Source organism: Elephas maximus, chromosome 10 (assembly GCF_024166365.1).
Source record: "Elephas maximus indicus isolate mEleMax1 chromosome 10, mEleMax1 primary haplotype, whole genome shotgun sequence".
Lineage (NCBI taxonomy): Eukaryota > Metazoa > Chordata > Mammalia > Proboscidea > Elephantidae > Elephas > Elephas maximus.
Window position 1 is genome coordinate 51400732 of NC_064828.1, and position 25890 is coordinate 51426621.

The following is a 25890-nucleotide window of genomic DNA, read 5'->3' on the forward strand; positions in this document are numbered from 1 at the left end:
TTTTTGAGTTATTCCTCCCTCATTAACATAAATTCACTACCCCCTAAAGTTCCTATTTAATCTCTTGAGTTGCTGCTGTCAATTTGATCCTGTATAGATAGTTTTTAGAAGAGTATAATGCTCAGGGCAGATATTTTTTTCCTAGTTAAGTTAAACTATCATTTGGTTTTAAGAAGACTTTAGGGAATATTTTTGGTTTAAGGTTTAAAGATTATGTCAGGGCAATAGCTTCAGGGGTTCATCCAATCTTCATGGCTCCAGGAAGTCTGGAGTTCATGAAAATTTGAAATCCTGTTCTGCATTTTCCCTCTTTCGATCAAGATCTTCTATAGAATTTTTGGTCAAAATGTTCAGTAATGATAGCTGGGCACCATCCAGTTCTTCTGGTCTCATGGCAAAGGAGGCAGTTGTTCCTGGAGGCAATTAGCCACATGTTCCATATCCTCCCCTCCTATTCCGGACTCTTTCTTCCTCTTTTGCTCCAAGAGAACAGAGACAAACTATTGTGCCTTGGATGATCACCTGCAAGTTCTTAAGGCCCTAGACACTACACAACAAACTAGGAGGTAGAAGAGAAGCGCTAAACATGTTTTTAGGCAAATTAACTGGGATGTTCCATGAAACCATGACTCTAAACCTCCAAACCAAGAAACCAGATTTCATGAGGTTTTAGGTCATACATAAGCAGCCTCAATAGCTACTCTTTTTTTGTTTTTTTGTCACTGAGGTAAATATATTTATCACAGAACTTTTGTCAATTAAGCTTTTTACATGCATCCAAAGAAATAATTTATTCTTAATAAAAATAAAAACCAAACCAAACTTGTTGCCGTTGAGTTGATTCCAACTCATAGTGACCCTGTAGGACAGAGCAGAACTGTCTCATAGGGTTTCTAAGCAGCAGCTGGTGGATTCGAACTGCCAGCCTTCTGGTTAGCAGCCAAGCTCTTAACCACTGTGCTACCAGGACTCCCTTAATAAAAACAGTGGTACTCAATTCAATTCAACTTGCCCTCTCCTCAAATGCTGTGCAAAGAACACATGACCAATATATTCCTTACTTGGAGAATCTATCACAAAGAGAGATGCCAACTGCCTCCATGAACAACTGCATCCTCTGCCATGAGACCAGAAGAGATAGATGGTGCCTGGCTACCATTACTGAACATTTTGAAACAAGAAAAGGTATCTGTTAACCCTAATCTCTTTTAAAAACAAACTATTATCAACAAATCTATTACATATCTCTGTTATACAAAACACTACCCTATAACTTTACCTTTTACACTAGTCAAAGTATGTGAGTCAGGCCAATTTTCCAGGAAGAAAACAAACCGAGAATAAAAAGAAACCTTTTGAGTAATGTAATGAAAGTAATTTTCTATCTGATGACTCCAGTAATAAAAATAAAAATAAAATAGGGAGTTGTATTTTGTATGGCTTTTTTAAGTTTTATTTTCTTAGTATTTCATTTTTATTGTATTTAATAAAAGTATGTTATTAAATTGTGTAGTGCCTGGGTTCTTAAAAGCAGGCAAACGTCCTTCCAAAGTACAACAATTGGTCTCTACTCGCCTGGAGCAACAGAGGAAAAAGGAGAGTCAGGAAAAGGAAGTGGAAATGGATATGTGGCCAATTGCCTCCACGTACAACTGCATCCTCTGCTGTGAGAAACGGATGGTTCCTGACTACCACTACTGAACATTTGGATCAAAGATTCTATAGAAGAATTCTGACTGAAAGGGGGAAAATGCAGAACAGGATTTCAAAATCTCATGGACTCCAGATTTTCTGGAGCTATGGAGGTTAAATGAACCCCTGGAACTACTGCCCTGAAATTATCTTTAAACCTTAAACCAGAAATATCCCCTTAAGTCTTCTTAAAACCAAGTAATAGTTTAGCTTAACTAGTAAGGAATGTCTGCCTTGAGCATTACGCTCTTTTAAGGACTATCCATACTATCAAGTTTGACAACAGCAACTCGAGATTAGATAGGAACCTTAAGGGGCAGTGAATTTATGTTAATAAAGGAGGAACGACTCAGAAAAGGAGGGTAAGAATGGTTACACAATTCAAAGAATGTAATCAATGTCACTGAAGTGAACATGTAGAAACTGTTGAACTGGTGTATGTCTTGCTATAAACACTGTCAAAAACAACAACAAAAATAAGACAAAAAATATTTTTTAAAGTATTGTATATAATAAAAGTATTATACTTAATTAAAAAAGGGGGGAAAAAAACAGCCTTTCACCACCAATAGTTTGAGAAACACCAGTCTATACCATGCCATTATATAACCAACTACGTATGTTTAAGTCTTTTCCATTCATTCCCTCTCACAACAGTACACAAAGCAATAGACAAATAAAGACTTGGGAGGTAAATTACATAACTATTAACACTTGGAAAAAACAATGATAAAAGTAGCTAATAACTTGTATCATCGGTTGAAAATTAACACTCATAACAACTATTATTTTAAATATACATACACACACACATACAATGCTTCATAGAGATATTACTATTGCCTAGTACAGGGTAATATGTGTCTCAGGAGTACTTTTAATTGCTCTCGAAGTTCAAAGTTCTTAATGAATATTCTAGGAAATAAGTTGATTTGGAAAGAAAGAAAATGCTACTAGTCATAAATGTTCACCCTCTAGTCATACGTTACCCTGAATAGAAACCCAGTTTGGAAGCTCTACCCAGAATAGTTTCAATACGTAAATTAATCTCTAACAAATACAACTTACTTCCTAGCAATAGTGGTCACTCGGATGCGTCTCTGCCCACTTGAATGCTGATACTGAGTCACAAACTGGATTGCACCACGCCCTCCTTGAGGAATTGGAGCATTATGCTGTGTAAAAACAAAGGAATAATAACTAAACAAAATCTATTACACTGTTGCCACATCATCCTAGCACTAATAAAATTCATTCTAAATCGACTTGAAGGATTCTTGTTTCCACTGCGTACAAAACAGTTGTAATTTGCCACATAAAAGTGGATTTGGGAGAGGAGAAAAGTGATGAAGGATGAGAGAAGTGATCCAGGTAGAGAATGAATTTCAAGTAATATATAGTTCAAATCCAGGGACATGGAAGAACAAAGTGAAAGGAGAAATTATCAGACAATGAAAAGCCTAAGTGAGGCAATTTATGCCTAACAGTAACTAGGTAAAGAGAAATTGAGCTAAGTCCTCCTCCCCTAGGTGTAAAAGATGAAAGCAGAACTTTTTAGATGATAAACAGATGACCAATGGAAAGAGATTACTAGTAACATATGATCCTCAGAAAGAAATAGCAAACGGTCAACAGAAAAGCTGTCCTCATGCTCTTTGACAATAGACGTTCTAGCTTTCTTTGTCAATAAAAGCCGTTCCCTTCAGGTAAGACAGTACATAATACTGGGGAACCGAGCACAACCTGTACAAGGCAAGGTCGTGGTAGCTCCATAGACACATCCAAACTCCCTGAGGGACCAAACTGCTGGGCTAACGGCTGTGGGGACGATGGTCTCGGGAACATCTAGCTCAATTGGCATAACAAAGTTCATAAAGAAAATGTTCTACATTCTACTTTGGTGAATAGCATCTGGGGTCTTAAAAGCCTGTGAGTGGCCATCTAGGATACTCCACTGATCTCACTCCTTCAGGAGCAAGGAAGAATGAAAAAAACTAAAGAAACAAGGGAAAGATTAGTCCAAAGGACTAATGGACCACAACTACCATGGCCTCCACCAGACTGAGGCCAGTGCTGCCACATGGTGCCCAGCTACCACCACTGACTGCTCTGAGAGGGTCACAATAGAGGGTCCTGGACAGAGCTAGAGAAAAATGTAGAACAAAATTCGAACTCAGAAAGAAAGACCAGACTTGCTGGCCTGACAGAGACTGGAGAACTCTGACAGTATGGCTCCCAAACACCCTTTCAGCTCAGTAAAGAGGTCACTCCTGAGGTTCATCCTTCAGTCAAAGACTGAACAGGCCCATGGAACAAGACAAGACTAATGGGGTGCACCAGCCCTGGGGCAGGGACTGGAAGGCAGGTGGGAACAGGAAAGCTGGGAATAGCGAACCCAGGGTTGAGAAGGGAGAGTGTTGACATGTCGTGGGGTAACCAATGTCACAGAATAATGTGTGTACTATTTGATAAGAAACTAGTTTGTTCTGTAAACTTTCATCTAAAGTCCAATAAAAATAAAAATAAATAATTCAAAAAAAGCCACTCTCTTCAGAAACCTGAATTGTTAAAAAAAAAAAAAAAATCCTGCATCTGTCTTAAAAAGGCTGACTACTAATACTTTGTAGTTTGTTTTATACCTAACAACTACTGGCATATAAGTAGTTTATAAATTATCATTCTTTAACAAGACAATTTCCTCCTGTAGTAGAAAAAAAACTTTCCAAATATGATGATTTTCCAATCTTTTGTATAGATTTTGACATACTCAATTTTCTTATAGGAGGACTCATATATCATCATATACCTTGAAATATCTAGGAGCTAGATAACTAATTTTAAAAAGATAATTTTATTTATGTTTCCATTTTATTTTTAAAAAAGAAAAGCTGAGGTTGAATACTGGGTGCCCAAGTTTAGCACTGGGCCTTTGCAGGTTCCCTGATCCTTTTTCTATTACAATACGTCCTTTCTAGAGAAACAGAAAATGACAAGAACTCCAAAACAGAACAATAAACTTGGATCATACTATTAACAGAAAAGAAATATGAAATTTTCATGGCCTAAATTAGGTACTTTTTCAAAAATATTTTTCAATATTCAAATATAGAAAATCATACCTGATTGACCACCTCAAAATATATAGCTAAGGTTGTAGTGGGACTGAGTCCACATATTTTCCACTGACAAGTGCCACCTGATCCTATCTCCTGTAAGAATAAAACATAATATGTTTAAAAGCTAGAGAATATAGTTTATTATTATATCATACGTAAAGCTGAAAATGGAAAAAAAAAACCCAGCTCCACTAAAGAAAAAACATCTGTTTCAGGTTTCTAGCTAATTCAACAAATGTATCCTAAATACATCGTGAAATAAAATTAACTTTACATAATAAAATTATAAAATAATTCAAATTCCTGCTAAGTAAATTACAAAAGTATTGACACAAGTTCTTCATATTGTAGTCTTTAAAAGTATACACCATTTAATGAAGTAATTACAACTAACATTATCCTTCTATCCAATTATTTGATCTGTGTAAAGAGATATTGATTTAACATATAATACATGCACATATGAACAAAGGTTTCTCTGGATCAGAATTATATAATTTAAACAGTCTGATTCCCAAGAAAACTTCTTAGATATGTATCTTTACCAGACAAACTTACAAATTAATTTTTGAACTGTGTCATTTCTAGACCCACTTTGTGTACCTGTCCCACCATCCTCCTTGCAGCTACATGATTCTAAAATTTTAATGTGTATTGTACCTCCAGTACATGGGATAAAGAAAAGTAAAGGAACTGAAACTGAAACATGGCTAATCTAGCTACTCTGTTGGAAATTCTGGTAACAAATTTGGAATTAATTCTGACTTCCACAAGTGTGCAAATTTCCAGCTCTTTTTTTTTTTTTTAAGGTACACTGGAGCAAGGAATAGCTTAGGCATAAATATTAGAAGACTGGTGACAGTAAAAAAAAGTTTTAATTTAGGAGTGGATGGGAAAAGAGGGTACAAGAAAAGAGCAACTACAAACAGAGTTACACCACTAGAAGCCAAACCACATTCTACTGAAAAACTTGGCCTATATTATAATTTTGAAAGGAATACTATAGGCTGCCAACTCAAGTCTCTTTCGGTTTTGCCCTGAGAATGAACTGTATTTTCTAAATGGAATAAACGTAACTTACATTCTCAGACACACAGGGTCCTTTAGAATTGAGAGATACACAGGGGCCAATAGCTCCTGAAATCTTTATTTCCCTTGAGGTCTGTAAAACAAGAAAATCGTACACTTTGGTTTGCTTAAACGTTAGGGGAAGGAGGAGACATAGGAAATCTCTGTACTTTCTGCATAACTTCATTGTAAACCTATAACTGCTTTAAAAAATAGTCTATTAAAAGATACACACTAATGTTTAAAAAAAATCAGTCAGTGAACACTCTATGCTGGTAACTCTCAAATTTAAACTCTAGCCCTGACCTAATTTTAATCCTATTTTTTCCAGCAGCCCATAGGAGATCTCTACTTGGACCCTCACCCTCAACTGAAACTCATACCATACCTAAAATTAACATGTCCGAATACAAAAAACACTCAAGATGTTATCTTCTATTTTTCCTGCCATAGAAAATCTGTCAGCAAAATTGGTCTCTTTCCAGTCTCCACTGCTACCAAAATCTAAGCTATCATTACCTTCTATCTAAAAAAAATTAGAAAGCCAACCGCAGCTTTCTTATTCAGAATTTTCTCCTCACCTATCCTGAATATCACTGCCAGACTAATCTTACTCAAGACAGTAGTCTTCATTAACCTACAATGGCTTCTTCAGCCTGTACGTGCAGCTCCAAACTATACCCAACCCAGATTAACCTATTTCCCATACATTTCAAAAGAAACCAACCACTCATGCGGCAGTTTTCCTAAATATACCATCATGCTGACTCTTATTTCTATGCCTCTGCTCATGCTAGGTTCCTGAATGAAATGCATTCTCCTCAACCAACTTAAATTCTGCCATCTTTTAAAGCTCAGGCTAAGTCATACTTCCTCAGGGATAAATTGTCTACTTCTCCTGCCTGCATTCATTTTTCTTCTCCTAACATATACAGCACTTTTGTAATCTATTGCTATTTCATTCTTTCACATGTGTTAATCTTGTCTTTCTATAAAGACTAAGTTTCTCCAGAACAAGACCCATGCCTTAGATGTCCCTTGAAATCTCTACAATGTCCTAACACAGCATCAAACATACAGCAAGCATTCAATAAAATGAACAAGACTGATAAAGATTATTTAATGAAAAACCAAAGTCAATGTACTACTGTTGTTAGTTGCTGATGAGCCAATTCCAACTCAAACCAACCCCATGTGCTCTAACACACTTGTAATTAACACTAAACATTTGTGTTTTTTAAATCTAAATTTGAAATGAATAACAGAATTGTATGTCAACAAGTGACCAACCATACAACAATTACTAATTATCCAAATGGCATAAAACAGGTTCATCTTAACTTAGATACCAGTTCCTGCCATTAACAATAAAACTAGCATTAACGTAAAAAATTCAGCATTAAAAAAGATGAAAGACTTAAAAATTTAACTCTATATAAAAAAAAAATAGAGTTCAAGAAAACTTTACCTATATATCTTCTAACAATTTTTTGAAATGTTCAACTATAAAGTTTAACTATACATTTAATGATGACACGTATTTCTGGTGAACAAAATCTCTAACTCTAGGTTTCAACATAAAATAGCCACTATTTTTAAAACATACATTGAATTTGATTAATGATGCATTAAAATTATGGTCAAACCCACAATTTTCTCTCTTGGTAACACATACCACACATGTGAGGTTTTCATTCTTACCTTTATTTCTAATGTACCACCAAAGCCCATTTTAAACTGTCCATGCATATCTTTGGTAAAGACTCTTTGAAAAGTTTGTTTGAATAAGGACGTGTTGAAAGAATCACCCATTACCATGTACCCTCTACATGGAAAAAACAAAAAACAATGTCAATGATACAGGTATACGTGTTAAAACCAGCAAAGTAAAAGTTACCAACACATTTTAAATACAATAAAATCAAAGTTGAATCGCTTGCTTCTCTGTTTTAATATACTTCCCTAAAAGTTAGGTTTCTCAATCTCTACTCGAGAAATAAGAATATAAAGATCTTGCAAATAAAGAGTTATTTGAAATAAGACAAAAGTCTTCAAAATTAAAAACTGAGTTATAGGCCTGTGATGGTTTATTTTATGTGCCAACACAACTAGGCTACAGTGCCCACTTGTTAGGTCAAACACTAGTCTAGATGTTGCTGAGAAGGTATTTTGTAAATGTGATTAACATTTATAATCAATTGACTTTAAGTAAAGGAGAGTACCCTCAATAATGTGGATGGGCTTCATTTGAAGGCCTTAACAGCAAAAACTAAGGTTTCCCTCTCCTAGACAGATACCTAAAAGAAACATAAACATACATCCACACAAAAACTTGCACATGAATGTTCAAAGCATCATTACTCATAACAGCCAAAAAGTGGAAACATAAATGTCCATAAAAAAATGAATGGCTAAACAGAATGTAGTGTTATCCATACAATGGAATGTTACTGAATGAAGTTGAACTCTTTGCTAATTTTTTATAAAGCAATAAAAAGAAATGAAATATTGGTATATCCTACAACATGAATGAACCTTGGAAACATTATACTGAGTTAAAAAAGCCAGCCACAAAAGACAAAATATTTTATGATTCTATTTATATGAAATGTTAAGAACAGGCATATCTAGACAGGAAGATTAGTAAATGCCTAGGGCTGAGGGGAGCAGGGGAAGGAAGGGAGGAGCAAGGAGGAGTGATGGCTAATTGACACGAAATTTCCTTTTGAAGTACGGAAATGTACTAAAATTAAATAGTAGTGCTGACAACAACTGGTCTCTTTTCACCTAACAACAGAGGAAGAAGGACAGTCAGGAATAGGAGCAGGCTATGGAATGCAGGCTAATTGCCTCCATGAACAACTGCCTCCTTCGCCATGAGACTAGAAGAACAGGATAGCGCCAGCTACCATTACTGAACATTTTGATCAAAGATTCAAATGAATTCATAGAAGAATTCTGATCAAGTAAAAATAAAACACAAATAAAAATGCAAAACAGAAGGATTCAAATTATCATGGAATCCAGACCCAGAGCCATGAAGGTTAGAAGAATCCCCGCAACTAACTATTGCCCTGAGATAATCTTTAAACCTTCAACCAAAAATATCCCCTGAACTCTTCATAAAACCAAATGATAATTTAGCTTACCTAGTTAAAAGGTCTGCCTTGAGCATTATGCTCTTTTAAGAACTATCTATACAGGATCGAGTTGATGACAGCAACTCAAAAGATTAGACAGGAACCTTAGGGGGCAGTGAATTTATGTTAATGGGGAGGAACAACTCAGAAAAAGCGTGAGAATGGTTGTACAACTCAAAGAATGTAATCAGCGTCACTAAATGATAGATGTAGAAACTGTTGAAATGGTTCATGTTTTACTGTGTATATTCTCAAGAACAATAAGATCAATAATTTTTTTTAACTGTAGTGATGGTTGATCAACCTGTGAATATATTAAAAAATCACTGAATTGTTCAATTTAAATGGATAAATTTTACGGAATGTGAGTGATATCTCAATTCAGCTGCTAAAAAATAAAATAAAAAAATGACTGCAGGATAGTAAAATGATCTTCTCAAATAGAATTTGCTTTTTTATAACTGTATTTTAGGAAAATTTTTAAAGTGAGGAACTGTATGGAAAATCATATCAAAAACTGGTAACAGTTGTTGCCTTGAGGTAGTAAGATGGTTAACTGGTTTCTTTTCCCCAAAACTGTTAGTATTGTTGCTATATGGTTTATAATTGTAAAAATTAAATACATACCCAGTAAGGTTGGGGCAGCATTTCATCTCTAGGAGGCCTGTCTGATCTAATGCACATGCATAGATATCAATAACATGACCAGTCGTAGCAGCTCTATTAGCCAATGCTTCAAAATGCTACAAGAGATTTTTAAAAATTAAATCAAAGTAACATACAAATGTAATCATCCTATTAATCTTTTCTCCATTAACATTTCAAAATTATCTAAGAATGAAAAAAATTCACTAAAATTTAAATACAACTTATTGTCATTTAATTTCCTATAATGTCTAACAAAATGGTATAATAACTTCTGCAAGTCTGACATTTTCACATTCTTTTCCTTACATGCCATTCTTTCTAAGAGGTAAACCCCTAAATTAAGCTAAACTTGAAATAGGCATAGCCTGAACATCTTGCTACAGCTGTACAAATACAATAGAATAACACAGAATTCTTTTTCCTGGCTAAAACCACAACCAAGTAACAAAAACCTCTGAAAATGGACAACAACAAAAGTAGTAAAGTAAGCAAATTTAAAGATCCAACCAAGAAAAATTAGTTGGCAGTAAAAAGCATCCACTAATAGTGATAGAAAATATCTGTCATTAATTACTTTAAAAAGTATAACAAATAATGACTACCAAAAAGAAATATGAGATAATACAGTACAACTATATTAAAAATTATGAAGCACAGAGAATTTGTAAGAAATAATAATGTGGGTATCAGTGAGCAAAATTAATACAAGAGAGTCCGAAATCAACATTTATGAAAATCTACTTGCACAATAAAACACAAAAGAGTTTACAAGAAGAGAACACAACTCAGGAGAAACGGATGGACTATTCACACTATGGACAATACACACATCTGAAGAGAAAGACATTCTTTAACATGAACATTAAAAAAAGCACACAAGTTTTCCCTCAGGAGTAATTTATAGTAAATGTCTATCGGTATCTACTATTATGTTTCCACATGTTTAAAACAAGAAAAACGTAATTTAAGTTACCAAGAAAGAGGAGAGGATATTTCTGCAAATGTAAATAACAGCTATGGTATCAGCCTTCACAATATCACTACTTCTATCCTTAAATATTTATATTCTTACTCTTCTATCAAATAAGTATTTGCTTTCTAACAAGGCAAAAAGACAAACTAAAATTACCTTAGTTCCCTTTTTTACATATTTGGCATTGTCTTTTTCAATGTCATGCCAGGATCTTATGGGTGTCTTCAACTCATCTCCAACCACCATTCCAGGCCCCTGAGTGGCTGGACCACCAATGAACATCATAATACGGGCACCAGTGTTGGGAAAAGTACACTATTGGAAAAAAAGTGACTCATCAAAAACAGTTTAAAGGAAAACATATGAATGTGCATCTCTGATAATAAATTTTGATATATTCTCATCAGAAGAAAGTGAGCATTTTCCAAGAAATAAAATAATCCAATGTTCAAAACGAATTTTTAAAACCAGGATATAAATTTTGAACATGTTTCCTTTGAAATTCTGTTCTAGATAATAGTATATTCTTAATTTTAAAATAATCTATAAACCTGATCTCTATCAACAAGGATGTCTCTCCTTCCACTTAACGGATCCTAGATTGGGAGAGGAAAAGACAGAAGGGGAAGACAGAGAGGGCATCATCTTCTGTTTTTTGTTATTGCTTTGTTTTGGTTTTAGTTTTTTAAGTTTAAAACATCATGATTTATACCTCTACTTCAAGTTGATGGACTGAGTATGCTCATCTACCTCCCTTTCTTCCCCAAATCCCAGTGAAATGAAGAGAAAAGGTACCATTAAGAAAAGAAAAAGATCATAACAACAATAAAAAACAGGAAAGAGTGCCATCAACAGAGTAGAAATTTTGAGAATCCAAATAGCAGATGCAATTAGACAGACAAAAGGATCAAAACAACATAGCCCCGATACCAAAGATAAATCAGATCTTCCCAAGGGAACATCTGAGAAGCTCCACAATGCACATTTGGAGTTAACAAAGAGATCAATGGATCAAAGAGCTGTAGTCAGTCTCCAGATACAGCAGCTGATGGCTACAGGCTTGCCATCAGCAATTCCTAAGAACTGCTCTCTGCAGAAAGTGGGCCTGGAGAAGTTTCTTAGCCTAGAAACTACAAACTGAGATGCAGAACAGAACACATGTTACAATAAACATCACAAGAAATATGACAACTCTCCAGAGTTTCCAGAATTTAAAATATTGCAATAATAAAAAACCTCAATGATTTGAGATGAAAGGCATGGCCAAAGATCAAATTAAAACCAAACCAGCTACCACTGGGTCAATCCTGACTCATGGGGACCCCATACAGTACAGAGCAGAAATGCACTCCATACTGTTTGCAAGGGTGTGACCTTCTGGAAGCAGATCGCCAGGCCTTTCTTCTGAGGCACCTCTGAGGGGGCTTGAACCACCAAACTTTCAGTTTAGTAGTCAAGCACTTAACTATTTGCACTACCGAAGAACTCAAAAGCTAGAGATACAGAAAATAAAGTTGAGGAAATCTCCCATATAGTGAAAAAAAAAGAAAATATGAGGAAAAGAATAAAGATATAAAGAGATATGGATGTCCAGCATCCATCTACTGAGTACAGAATATGAAAGATGAAAACACCCCTTTTGGGAAGAACCTGCCCCCTCCCCATTCTAAACCAGGTCTGAGGCTAGCTTCAGGAATTGCTGAGTCCCCTCATCTGGAAGTAGGAGCCATTTTTCCAGCTTTGGAGAGGGAACAAATTAACAAACAGGAAAAAATAATCTGCCAACTCCCCTAAGCCCGGAACTCAGGGCAGGCATGGAGCCTTTGCCTAGGCACAGGCATAATGGGCCCACAGACTTTGAATGCCTTTCACCCCTGCACAGACCTGTGTAGGCCCATTTCCACAGCGTAGACCCTCATTAGCACAGCACAACAGGGTATATACCTGAAGCATATCAGCTGTAAGGTACAGTGGCAGATTCATGACATCTGACACCACTCTGCCCATTAAGCAGGGTCCTCACCTACCCATATAAGGAGCCTGAGGACTGGTAGCTCCACCCATACCACCCACAACAGGGATCCAAGAATAAGTAGTGCCTCCCAGTCCTCACAGCCAATAGCACTGGGTACCCATAGTCTGGCTGCAAAACTCACCCACCTATGTGCTCTAGGGAACAGGGACACGCTTTCCTTCCAGACACTCAGGGCCAGCCATCGGCCCCCTGCCCTCCTCAGCACATGACCCTCTACTACAGCCAGATACCTGTGCTACTCCAATTACCCCTGCCTGTCTAGGGCTGTAGGTGAGAGCCTGGACCACAAACTTGGTGACCAACTACCTGGACACCTGACCTGAATCCATACAAGAAAAGTAAATGGACTTCTGAGCTCACATACCTAGTAACTGCTTTAACCACCTGGAGACAGGACGTGACAGCTTCGAAGATGCCAATAATTAAAGTAGCTCACACAACCAGCCTATTTGGGCATATTAAAACAAAACAAGAAGCTAGGACACAGTAAGCAAACATAAAATATATAACTATAACTTACTGATGGCTCGGAGACAAAAGTCAATATCAAATCATATAAAGAGGCAGACCATGATGGCTTCAGCAAGTGCCCAAAACAAAGAATCAAGAAACCTTCCAAAGGAAGAGAGCTTACTGGAATTACCAGAGGTAGAATTCAAAACATTAATATACAGAGCTCTACAAGAGATCAGGAAGGAAATCAGGCAAAATGCAGAACAAGTTAAGGAACACACAGACACAACAGAGGAACTTCAGAAGGATATACAAGACCACACTGACAAAGTTAACAGGCTGCAAGAATCCACATAGAGACAGCAAACTGAAATACAGAAGATTAACAATAAAATTTCAGAATTAGACAACTCAGTAGAAAGTCACAGGACCAGAATTGAGGCAATGGAAGTCAGAATTAGTGACACTGAAGATAAAGCACTTGAGACAAACTCACTTGAGGAAAAATCAGATAAATGAATTTTAAAAAATGAAGAACCCTAAGAATTATGTTGGACTTAGAGGAATAACCCACGAGTGACTGGAATACCAAGGAGGCGGCGGGGGGTGGTGGTAACAGAAAATACAAAGAGAATTGTTGAAGATTTGTCGGCAGAAAACTTCCCTGATAGTGTGAAAGATGAGAAGGTATCTATCCAAGAAGCTCATCAAACCACACACAAGGTAGATCCTAAAAAGAAAGTCACCAAGACATATTATAACCAAACTTGCCAAAACCAAAGATAAAGAGAGAATTTTAAGAGCAGCTAGGGATAAACAAAAAGTCATGTACAAAGGAGAGTCAGTAAGACTAAGCTCAGACTACTTAGCAGAAATCATGCAGGCAAGAAGGCAATGGGATGACATACATAAAGCCTTGAAAGAAAAAAAACTACCAGCCAAGAATTATATATCCAGCAAAACTGCCTCTCAAATATGATAGTGAAATTAGGGCATTTTCAGATAAACAGAAGTTTAGGAATTTGTAAAAACCAAACCAAAATTACAAGAAATACTAAAGGGAGTCCACCAGTTAGAAAATAGATAACATCAGATAACAACCCAAGACTAGAATACAGGACAGAACCACCAGATATCAAATCAAATAGGGAAGTCACAAATAAATCAAAGCTAAAACACTGAAAATAGGGAAACAGAGGCATCAATATGTAAAAGATGACAACATTATAAAAAAAAAAAAAAGAGGGACTAAATAATATAGTCATAGATCTTTCATGTGGAGAGGAAATCAAGGAGATGTAAAGAAACAAAAGATTGGTTTAAACTTAGAAAAATAGAGGTAAATATTAAGGTGACCACAAAAGAAACTAACAATCCTACACATCAAAATGAAAAAGACTCAGCAAATACAAAATCATCAATAATGAAAAGGATGAAAAGAAAATACATAAGGAAAATTGACTCAGCACAGAAAATTAAGTGGAACAAAGAAAATGTCAACAACACACAAAAAAAAGACATCAAAATGATAGCACTAAACTCATAACTATCAATAATCACACTGAATGTAAAGGAACTAAATGCAACAATAAAGAAACACAGTGTGGCAGAATAAATTAAAAAACACGATCCGTCTACATGCTGCCTACAATAGACACACCTTAGACTTAAAGACACAAATCAAAACTCAAAGGATGGAAAAAAATGTATCAAGCAAACAACAATCAAAAAAGAGCAGGAGCAGCATTATTAATCTCTGACAAAATAGACGTTAAGTAAACCCACCAGAAAGGATAAGGAAGGACACTATATAATGATTAACGGGCCAATATACCAGGAGGATATAACTATAATAAATATTTACATACCCAACAACAGGGCTCCAAAATACATAAAACAAACTCTAACAGCATTGAAAGGAGATACAGATAGCTCCCCAGTAAGTAGGAGATTCCACACACCACTTTCGGTGAAGGACAGAACATCCAGAAAGAAGCTCAATAAAGACACACAAGATGTAAATGCCACAATCAACCAACTTGATCTCATAGACATATACGGAACATTCCACCCAACAGCAACCAAGTATTTTCTTTTCCAACGGACATTCAACATTCTTCAGAATAGACCACACATATTAGGCCATAAAGAAGCCTTAACAGAATCCAAAACCAAATAAAAAACAAAACTCATTGCCATCGAGTTGATCCTGACTCATAGCAACCCCACAGGACAGAGGAGAACTGCCCCCAAGGAATTTCCAAGGAGCACCCGGTGGATTCGAACTACCAACCTTTTGGTTAGCAGTTGTGGCTCTTAAACATTATAGCACCAGGGTTTCCAAAGCATTGAAATATTACAAAGCATCTTTTCTGACCATAAAGCCATAAAAGTAGAAATCAATAACAGAAAAAGCAAGGAAAAACACCAAATACATGGAAGCTGAGCGACACCTTGCTCAAAAACTACTGGGTTATAGAAGGAATTAAGGATGGAATAAAGAAATTCACAGAATCAAATAAAAATGAAAACATATCCTACCAGAACCTTTGGGACACAGCAAAAGCAGTGCTCACAGGGCAATTTATACCAATAAATGCACACATCCAAAAAGAAGAAATGGCCAAAATCAAAACACTAACCCTACGACTCAAAGAAATAGCTGCAAAAGAAGCAAATAACAAAAATTAGAGCAGAATTAAGTGAAATAGAGAATAGAAAAACAATCGAAAGAGTTAACAAGACCAAAAGCTGGTTCTTGGAAAAGATCAACAAAATTGATAAACCACTGCCCAAACTGACAAAAGAAAAACACGAGAGGAAGCAAATAACCTAAATAAGAAATGAGATGGGCAATATCACAACACACCCAACTGAAATGAAAAGAATCGTAACAGAATACTATGAAAAATTGTACTCTAACAAATTGGAAAACCTAGAATAAATGGACAAATTCCTAGAAAAACACTACCTACCTAAACTAACACAATCAGAAGTCAAAAAACTAAATAGACCCATAACAAAAAAAAGAGATTGAAAAGGTAATCAAAAAACTCCCAACAAAAAAAAACCCTGGCCCGGACAGCTTCACTGCAGAGTTCTACCAAACTTTCAGAGAAGAGTTAACACCACTACTACTAAAGGTATTTCAGAGCATAGAAAAGGATGGAATACTCCCAAAACTCATTCTATGAAGCCACCATAACCCAGATACCAAAACCAGGTAAAGATGCCACAAAAAAGAAATTACAAACCTATATCCCTCACGAACTTAGACACAAAAGTTCTCAACAAAATTCTAGCCAACAGAATTCAACAACACATCAAAAAAATAATTCACCATGACCAAGTGGGATTCACACCAGGTATGCAGGGATGGTTCAACATTAAAAAAAACGATCAGTGTAATCCATCATATAAATAAAAGACAGGAACCACATGATCTTACAAATTGATGCAGAAAAGGCATTTGACAAAGCCCAACACCCACCCATTCATGATAAAAACTCTCAGCAAAATAGAAATAAAAGGGAAATTCCTCAATATAATAAAGGGCATTTATACAAAGCCAACAGCCAACATCATCCTAAACGGAGAAAGTCTGAAAGCATCCCCTTGAGAAGGGGAACCAGACAAAGATGCCCTTTATCACCACTCCTATTCAACACTCAGCTGGAGGTCCTAGCCGGAGCAATTAGGCTAGAAAAAGAAATAATGGGCATTCTAATTGGTAAGGAAGAAGTAAAAGTATCTCTATTTGCAGATGATATGATCTTATACACAGAAAACCGCAAAGAATCCACAAGAAAACTAATGAAACTAACAGAAGATTTCAGCGAAGTATCAGGATACAAGATAAACATACATAAATCAGTTGGATTCCTCTATACCAAAAAACAGAACTTGAAAGAGGAAATCAAATCAATACCATTTACAATAGCCCCCAAGAAAATAAAATACTTAGGAAAGTATCTAACCAGAGACATAGAAGACCTATACAAAGAAAACTACAAGACACTACTGCAAGATACCAAGAGACCTACATAAGTAGAAAAGCACACCTTGCTCATGGATTGAAAGACTCCACATTGTAAAAATGTCAGTTCTACCCAAAGCAATCTGTAGATACCATGCAATTCTGATCCAAATTCCAAAGGCATTTTTTAATGAGATGAAGAAACAAATATGGAAAAGAGGCCCTGGATAAATAAAGCACTACTGAAGAAGAAGAACAAAGTGGGAGGCCTCACACTACCTGATTTTAGAACATATTATAGCACCACAGTAGTCAAAACAGCTGGGCACTGGTACAACAGATACATAGACCAATAAACCAGAATTGAGACTCCAGACATAAATACATCCACCTATGAGCAGCTGATATATGACAAAGGCCCAAAGTCCATTAAATGGGGAAAACACAGTCTCTTTAACAAATGGTGCTGGTATAACTGCATACCTATCTGCAAAAGAATGAAACAAGACCCATACCTCACACCATGCATAAAAACTAACTTAAAACGGATCAAAGATCTAAATCTAAAATGTAAAGATCATGGGAAAAAAAAAATTTATGCCCTAATACATGGCATAAACGAAATACAAAAAATGTACAAACACCAGAAGAAAAACTAGGTAACTGGGAGCTCCTAAAAATCAAACACTTATGTTCATCAAACACAACCTACAGACTAGGAAAAAAATTTCGGCTATGACGTATCTGATCAGGGTCTAATTGCTAAACTCTACAAGATATTGTAAAACCTTAACAACAAAAAGACAAATAACCCAATTAGAAAGTGGGCAAAGAATATGAACAGGCACTTCACCAAAGGAGATGTTCGGGCGGCTAACAGATACCTGAAGAAATGCTCATGATCATTAGCCATTACAGAAACGCAAACCAAAACTACGAGATACCATCTTAGCCCAAAAAGGCTAGTATTAATCCAAAAAACACAAAATAATAAATGTTGGAGAGGTTGTAGAGAGACTGGAACACTTACACACTGCTGGTGGGAAAGGAAATCAATTTGGCATTTCCTTAAAAAGCTAGAAATAGAACTACCATACGATCCACCAATCCCACTCCTTGGAATATATCCTAGAGAAATAAGAGCTGTCACATGAATAGATATATGCAACCTCCTTGGAAACTCTATGGGGCAGTTCTACTCTGTCCTATAGGGTCGCTATAAGTCGGAATCGACTTGACAGCACTGGGCTTGTCTTTTTTGGTTTTCTTCGTTGCAGGACTGTTTACAATAGCAAAACGATGGAAACAACCTAGATGCCCAACAACTGATGAATGGATAAACAAATTGTGGTATATTCAGGGGACATCTAGGTCAATTGGCATAACAAATTTTATAAAGAAAATGTTCTACATTCCACTTTGATGAGTGGCACCTGGGGTCTTATAAGCTAGTAAGCAGCCATCTAAGATGCATCAATTGGTCCCAAGCCACCTGGAGCAAAGGAGAATGAAGAACACCAAAGATACAAGGAAAATATGAACCCAAGAGACACATAAATCAGAGATTCCGTCAGCCCAACACCAGAACTAGATGGTGCCTGGCTACAACAAATGACCACCCAGACAGGGAACACAACAGAGAGTCCCTGACAGAGCAGGAGAAAAGTGGGGTGCAGAACTCAAATTCTAGTAAAAAGACCAGACTTGATGGTCTGAGACTGGAGGAACCCGGGAAGACATGGCCCCCTGAGTCTCTGTTAATCCATAACTAAAACCATTCCCAAAGCCAACTCCTCAGAGAAAGATTAGACTGGTCTAATAAGACATAAAATGATACTCATGAAGAGTGTGTTCCTTAGTTCAAGTAGATATATGATGAGAAGGCAGAAAGGGACAGGAGCTGGTTGAATGTACACGGGAAATTAGGGGTGGAAAGGAGGAGCATGCTGTCACATTACAGAGAGAACACTAGGGTCACATAACAATGTGTGCATAAATTTTTGTATGAGAAACTAACTTGAGCTATAAACTTTCACTTACAGAAAAATTTAAAAAAAAAAAGTAGAAAAAATGATGGAATTAGAAAGTCACTATTTGGCAGCCATCATAATAATAACTGTTTCAGGCAAAAATCATCAATAGAAGTTAAAACTGGTAGGTAAAATCTGATGATTACACTGGGTATTTATGTACTTTCAAAATATTTTCCTACAAGGTACTTACAATTACAAAGGAAAAATTATAACTTTACAGTGAAGAAACTTGGCAGAAACTACCTTAACCAAAAGACCAAAACTAGCATCATTAGAATGAAACACACTGACATCACAGGCTTCCCTGATATGCTGCACTAAGTAGAATACAACATCCTTTCTCTAATTTTCCTGCCCAGGGTACATAATCTAAATCTACTCACCAGAAATATGTAACCAACTCCAATTGAGAGCCAGTCTATAAAATAATTAGCCCATACTCTTAACAAATATCAATGTTATAAAACACAAAGAAAGACTGGGGACTTACTCTTGATTAAAGGAGACTAAGAAAACATAACAAATGAATGTAATGCATGATCCAGGAATTTCTTTTGCTACAAAGGATACTACATGGGTAACTGGTGAAATGTGAATAAAGGCTGCAGATTACAAAATACTATCATATCAACGTTAATTTCCTGATTTTGTTAAATGTATTGTGTTTATGCAGAAGAATGTTCTTGTTATTAAGAACATTTAGATACCATCTGTTCCAGTGATCCCACTCCTAGGAATATATCCTAGAGAAATAAGAACCATCACACAAATAAACATATGCAAACTCACGTTCATTGGAACATTATTTGCAACAGCAAAAAAGATGGAAACAACCTAAGTATCCATCAACAGATGAATGGATAAACAAATACAAAAATACATACAATGAAACGCAATGCAATGATAACAAACAATGATGAATCTGTGAAACATCCAGGTGGTGGTGTTGTTAGATGCTGTAAAGTCAGTTCCAACTCACAGCGATCCTATGTGCAACAGAACAAAATACTGCCCAGTCCTGCGCCATGCTCACAATCATTGTTATGCTTGAGCCCATTGCTGCAGCCACTGTGAAGGGCATAATGGTGAGTGAAATAAGTCAAACACAAAAGGACAAATATTGTATGAGACCGTTACTATAAAAACTCAATAAAAAGTTTACACATAGGAAAAAAAAAAAGAACGTTTAGTATGCTTTTATAAGTTTTTAGGAATAAAATGGACATCATGTTTATCAATCAACACACTGCATTGGGCAAATCTGCTGGCAAAAGACCTCTTTCAAGTGTTAAAAAGCAAAGATGTTGCCTTGAAGTCTAAGGTACGCCTGACTCAAGCCATGGTGTTTTTAGTTGCCTCATATGCATGTGAAGGCTGGACAATGAATAAGGAAGACTAAAGAAGAACTGATGCCTTTGAATAATGGTGTTGATGAAGAATATTGAATATATCATGGACTGTTGAACAAATCGGTCTTGGAAGGAGTACGGCCAGAGAAGACTTCATCTCACGTACTTTGGTCATGTTATCAGGAGGGATCACTCCCTGGAGAAGGACATCATGCTTGGTAAAGCAGACAGCGAAAAAGAAGGCCCTCAACGAGATGGAATGACACAGTGGCTGCAACAATGGGCTCAAGCATAACAATGATTCTGTTGTACATGGGGCCACTACAAGTCCGAACCAACTCAACAGCACCTAACAACAACATTATGTTTGTAACTGGATCTCAAATGGTTTTTTAAAGTTTTTATATATATATGTGTGTGTATAGAATATGCATACACATATACACATACATATGTAGGTGCATATATATGTGCGCATATATATAAATATAAAAAAAGAGAAGTGGGAGAGAAGAAGGAGAGGGAGAGAGAAGAATCAAAGGATAAAGCATGCATGGTAAAATGTTAGCCTTTGAGGAATCTAGGTGAAAGGCATAAGGGAATTCTTCGAATCATTCGTGCAACTTTTCTGGAAGTTTGGAATTATGTCAAAGTAAAAAGTTAAAAGAAAAAATAAATAATGATAGTAACAGATCACTGTTGTTGTTAGTTGCCATTGAGTCAATGCTGACTTATGGCAACCCCATGTGTGCAGAGCAGAACTGCTCCACAGGGTTTTCAAGGCTGTGACCTTTCAGAAGTAGATCCCCAGGCCTGTTTTCTGAGGCACCTCTGGGTGGGTTTAAACCGTCAACCTTTTGGCTAGTAGTCAAGTGTTTAACTATCTGCACCACCCAGGGAACTCAGTAACAGATTATAACTCACTAAATAAAAGAGGATACCAATGAGTCCATAATGATAGTAATAAATAAACGAATAAACTGAAAGTTTGATGAGAAACAGGATATTTACATAGTTCAAAGAGTCTCACCTTGTAATGCTTTATTAATTACAAAGGAGAAAAAAAAGAGTAATTTTACAGTGAGAAACCTAGCTTAATGAAGTGATCAAACTGAATATCATCAGTAATGGGACAAATGAAAGTCATGGGCCACCTGATAGGATGCAACACGAAGAACGCATTACTTCTGTGATATTCCTGCCAATGATGCAGACTTGAATCTAATCATAAAGATGTATCAGAAAATCCCAAACTGAAGAACATTTTACAATGTAACTGACTTGAATCTTCCAATGTGTTAAAGTCATTAAAGTCATGAAAAGGCTGAGGCATTGTTCCAGATTCAAGGAGACTAAATAGACTTAAGTGCTAATGTAATGCATCGTGTGAACTAAATCCTTTTAGAAAATAAAAATTATTGGGACAACTGGCAAAACTTGAATGGTGGGGTCTGAGGATTAGATGGTACTACTGCATCAGTGTTTTGACATCCTGATTTTAGCAGCTGTATTATGGAAACCCTGGTGGCATAGTGGTTAAAGAGCTACAGCTGCTAACCAAAAAGGTCGGCAGTTCGAATCTACCAGGAGCTCCTTAGAAACCACATAGGGCAGTTCTACTCTGTCCGATGGGGTCGCTATGAGTTGTCATCAACTTGACAGCAATGGGTTTTTTTAACTGTGGTTATGGGAACCCTTGTGGTACAGTGGTTAAGCATCTGGCTGCTAACCAAAAGGTCAGCAGTTTGAATCCACCAGCCACTCCTTGAAAACCTTATGGGGCAGTTCTACTCTGTCCTTTAAGGTCACTATGAGTCAGAATCGACAGCAATGGGTTACTATGGTTATACAGAACATCATTCTGGTTTATAGGAAATACAACTGAAGTATTCAGGGGTAAAGAACACTGTATCAGCAAATTAACCTCAAACTTAATCTGAGAAAAAACGTTCTTCACACAGGACCTGGCAACTTTTCTATAAACTTGGTTTTTCTTCAAATTTTTTTTTTTAGATTTATTTTAAAAAAAGACTCTCCTCTCTAATTACAAAGCTAAGGTATATGTAGTATAAAAATTCTCATTCTACTTGAAAGCAAAACTTCCCAAATCCAACTGTAAACATTTGGGTGAACATCTTTCCAGAATCTTCCCTCTGCACAAAAAGATATACCATAAATAAAACCTTACACAAATAAAATCGTAGACTCACTGTTCTATGATCTGATTTTTCTCACTCAACATTAAAAAAAAAAAAAAAAAAATTAGCATGTACATATTATTACACACACACACACATTTACAGCCAAAAAAAAAACAGCATTACTACCTCAAGTAGTCCTACAGCTATGGAAAGTGCCACCCCCGAGGAACGCAAAGGTCTCTTTCCCTGTGGTACAGGCCAAGGGTCTCGCTGAAGTTCTCCCAGAAGATCTGTGAGATTCATGTCTATTTTCTGTACTGGCTGTAAGAATCTGCAAAATAAAATAAATAAAACATCACTTATAAATATTTGTGGGTTAGGGTTCTGTCTTCTCTTTGTTTTGTAGGTTAGGGTTTAAGAAACAAATTGTCCACTTTCTTAAAAATAGAAAAAATACTTTGAATATACTGTTGACCAACAGTTGTCAAACTTTATTATACATCAGAATCAGTTGGAGGGCTTGTTTAAACACAGACTGCTGGGCCCCAGTTCCAGAGTTTTTGTTTTAGGGGTTCTGGACTGGGTCTAAGAATCTGCATTTCTAACAAGTTCCCATGGGGTGCTGATGCTACTAGTCCAAGAATCAGATTTAGAGAACAAATGCTATAAGCTAAACACACAAAAAAAGGACTTCATCTTTCATTTATCAATCTGGTAAGTTTTGAGGTTAGTGGAAATAATTATGAGAGATACATCAAGACAGTTTTAGTGGTATCACCCCTGATTAGAGGGAAAGGCTACTTCTGAGGTTAAGTAGGTAAGATGAAGTGTTTGAGGGCCTATTTTTGGTTGGCTGCCCTCAAACCACAAAAATTAAGTTTCCTTAATGTAAAATTAAAAAATCAGGAATATATCAAAACCTAAAGTAACTCTTTTTTGCAATGATAAGACCCCAAACGTTTCAGTGACATGATTCTGAGTCAACAACTTAAAAAGCAATACTAATGCAATCTATTTATAGTCCTAAAAATATTTAACAATATAGTATCACTGAATGCCTACACTCAAATTAAGGGTATGGAATGCTTTAAATAGCTGCATGAATTGTAAAATTCTCATTGCCATATGTAATTATTACCTGTTGGAAGGAGGCGGCTGCTGCACCTGAGGGCTACGTGTTGCTTGAGTAACGGGTACTTTAGAGAGGCCCAGCATTTCCTGTAAAAAGATTCTCTGTGTGATACCCATTTACTTATAAAAAGATTTATTAACAGCTTACCATGTGCACGGTGCTTACTAAGGCACTAGAACACAAAAATAAAGAACACAAGGCCTCTTCCCTCAGAAAGCAAACAGTCTAGTCAGGGAGACTATCAGGTAAAAAACAATATAGAGAAATAATCACCATGAGACAGCAAAGTACAAGGTGCTGTGTGAGCAAAGAAGAGGGATACTAGCCCCAGAAATATTTTATTTATAATTAATAGCCAAAATAAGCTATTATGTAAATTGAACATCTATACTTCTTAATTTATATTCATTCATCCCTTTAAGTAACTCTTCCTTAAGCACCCACTATACGCCAGGCATATAATGAAAAAAAAGGCCCTGCCCTCATGGAAATTAAAATCTGATAAAACAAACAGGAATTGATCAAATCATCCAATAAATAAGTGCAAAATTACAGTTGTAATAAGTGTTACGCAGAAGAATCGTATAAAGAATTGCATAAAGGGAGATTATGAGGTACACAGAAACCCTGGTGGCCTAGTGGTTAAGTGCTACAGCTGCCAACCAAAGGGTCAGCAGTTCGAATCTGCCAGGCATTCCTTGGAAACTCTATGGGGCAGTTCTACTCTGTCCTATAGGGTCACTATGAGTTGGAATCAACTCGATGGCACTGGGTTTGGTTTTGGTTTTTGGTATAAGGTACACAGATCTTGCACGTCTACACTTAAATTTGACTTAATGTCTAATCACTGCCAGTTTGGCTTCGAATTTTACACGTGTGCAGAATTCCTCTCCAGACTCATGAAAATAATGTTATTTTACTAAAGCTTTCTTGAATCTAGAAATGCTTAGCCATGAAGTAGTAGAATGAAAGCATCTAACAGAAAATCAGAAAGTCTGAAGATCTGCAAAGAAAAAATTAATGAGGTAATCAACAGTATTTCTTATCCTGATAGCAGAAATAGGAACTTTTCACTGAAAACTTATTAAATGCCAGATTCTGCACTAAACTCTTCAAATATATAACCTCACAAAACAACAACAAAAAACAAAACAAAGCCCACTGCCATCAAGTCAATTCTGACTCATGGCAACCTTATAGGAGAGAGCAGACCTGCCCGTGCCCCACAGGGTTCCCAAGGCTGTCACCTTTACAGAAGCAGACTGCCACATCTCTCTTTAACTGCCAACCTTTTGGTTAAGCAGCTGAGCTCTTAACCACTTTGCCATCAGGGCTCCTCACAAAACAATAAGGAAGTAGATTTCTTAATCCTTGTTTTACAAATAAAAAGTGACACTCAGAAAGGCTAAGTAACTTGTGGAAGACTATACAAGTAAGTGGTAAAACCCAAAAACCAAACCAAACCCACTGCCGTCGAGCTGATACCAACTCACAGATGATGATATGGGTTTACATTATACTAAGTACTCTCACTATTATTTCACTTAGTACTAACGATAACCTTGCAAAACAGATATTGGTTACCACTCTTCACAGATAATAAGAAAACAAAGAAATCAATTCAAGACCACTCAACTAAAAGAATTTAAGATTTGATTCTAGGACTATTTGGGGAGCAAAGATCAGGTTCTTTCCAACCAAATGGATAGAGAACGAAGACAAAAATGTTTTAATGGAAAAAAAAATTTAGTCTGTAAGCATTTACTTGCCTACTGCAAAAAAGATGTTTAACCCAAAAAACTTTGTGTTATATATTATATAATTTAAGTAAAACATATTCTACAATCAGAACATTAAATCACTTTAAATAAATTTATAACTTAATAACATCAATAATGGCAAGCATTAAAGGCAAAATTCATTTACTTCCCATGACCACCCTTACAAGGTAGATACTATTATCCCCATTTTACAGATGAAAAGGACTAAAGCACTGAGAGGTTAAAACTTGGCCACTTTCTCTTCTCTCTCATGGAAACAGACGATCCTCCTCTCTAAGTCACTCTGCTTCCTGTGCTCCTGAAGGAATCCTCCACCGTGTCTTCTGAACCCTCACTCCTCTCACTCTCTTCAG

General features: G+C 36.3%; 1 protein-coding gene across 2 annotated transcripts in view; it reads right to left on the reverse strand.

Moving 5' to 3' along the window:
* Nucleotides 1–25890, reverse strand: part of SEC23A (SEC23 homolog A, COPII coat complex component) — a 75329-nt gene that overhangs the window by 25779 nt on the left and 23660 nt on the right. For both annotated transcript variants that reach the window (XM_049899464.1, XM_049899465.1), the window contains exons 8-15: nt 23763–23842; nt 22811–22955; nt 10794–10952; nt 9644–9759; nt 7578–7701; nt 5890–5970; nt 4812–4901; nt 2761–2867 (exon numbers count right to left, since the gene is read on the reverse strand). In XM_049899464.1, coding sequence (XP_049755421.1) covers nt 2761–2867; nt 4812–4901; nt 5890–5970; nt 7578–7701; nt 9644–9759; nt 10794–10952; nt 22811–22955; nt 23763–23842 — 902 coding nt within the window. The remainder of the gene's footprint in view (nt 1–2760; nt 2868–4811; nt 4902–5889; nt 5971–7577; nt 7702–9643; nt 9760–10793; nt 10953–22810; nt 22956–23762; nt 23843–25890) is intronic.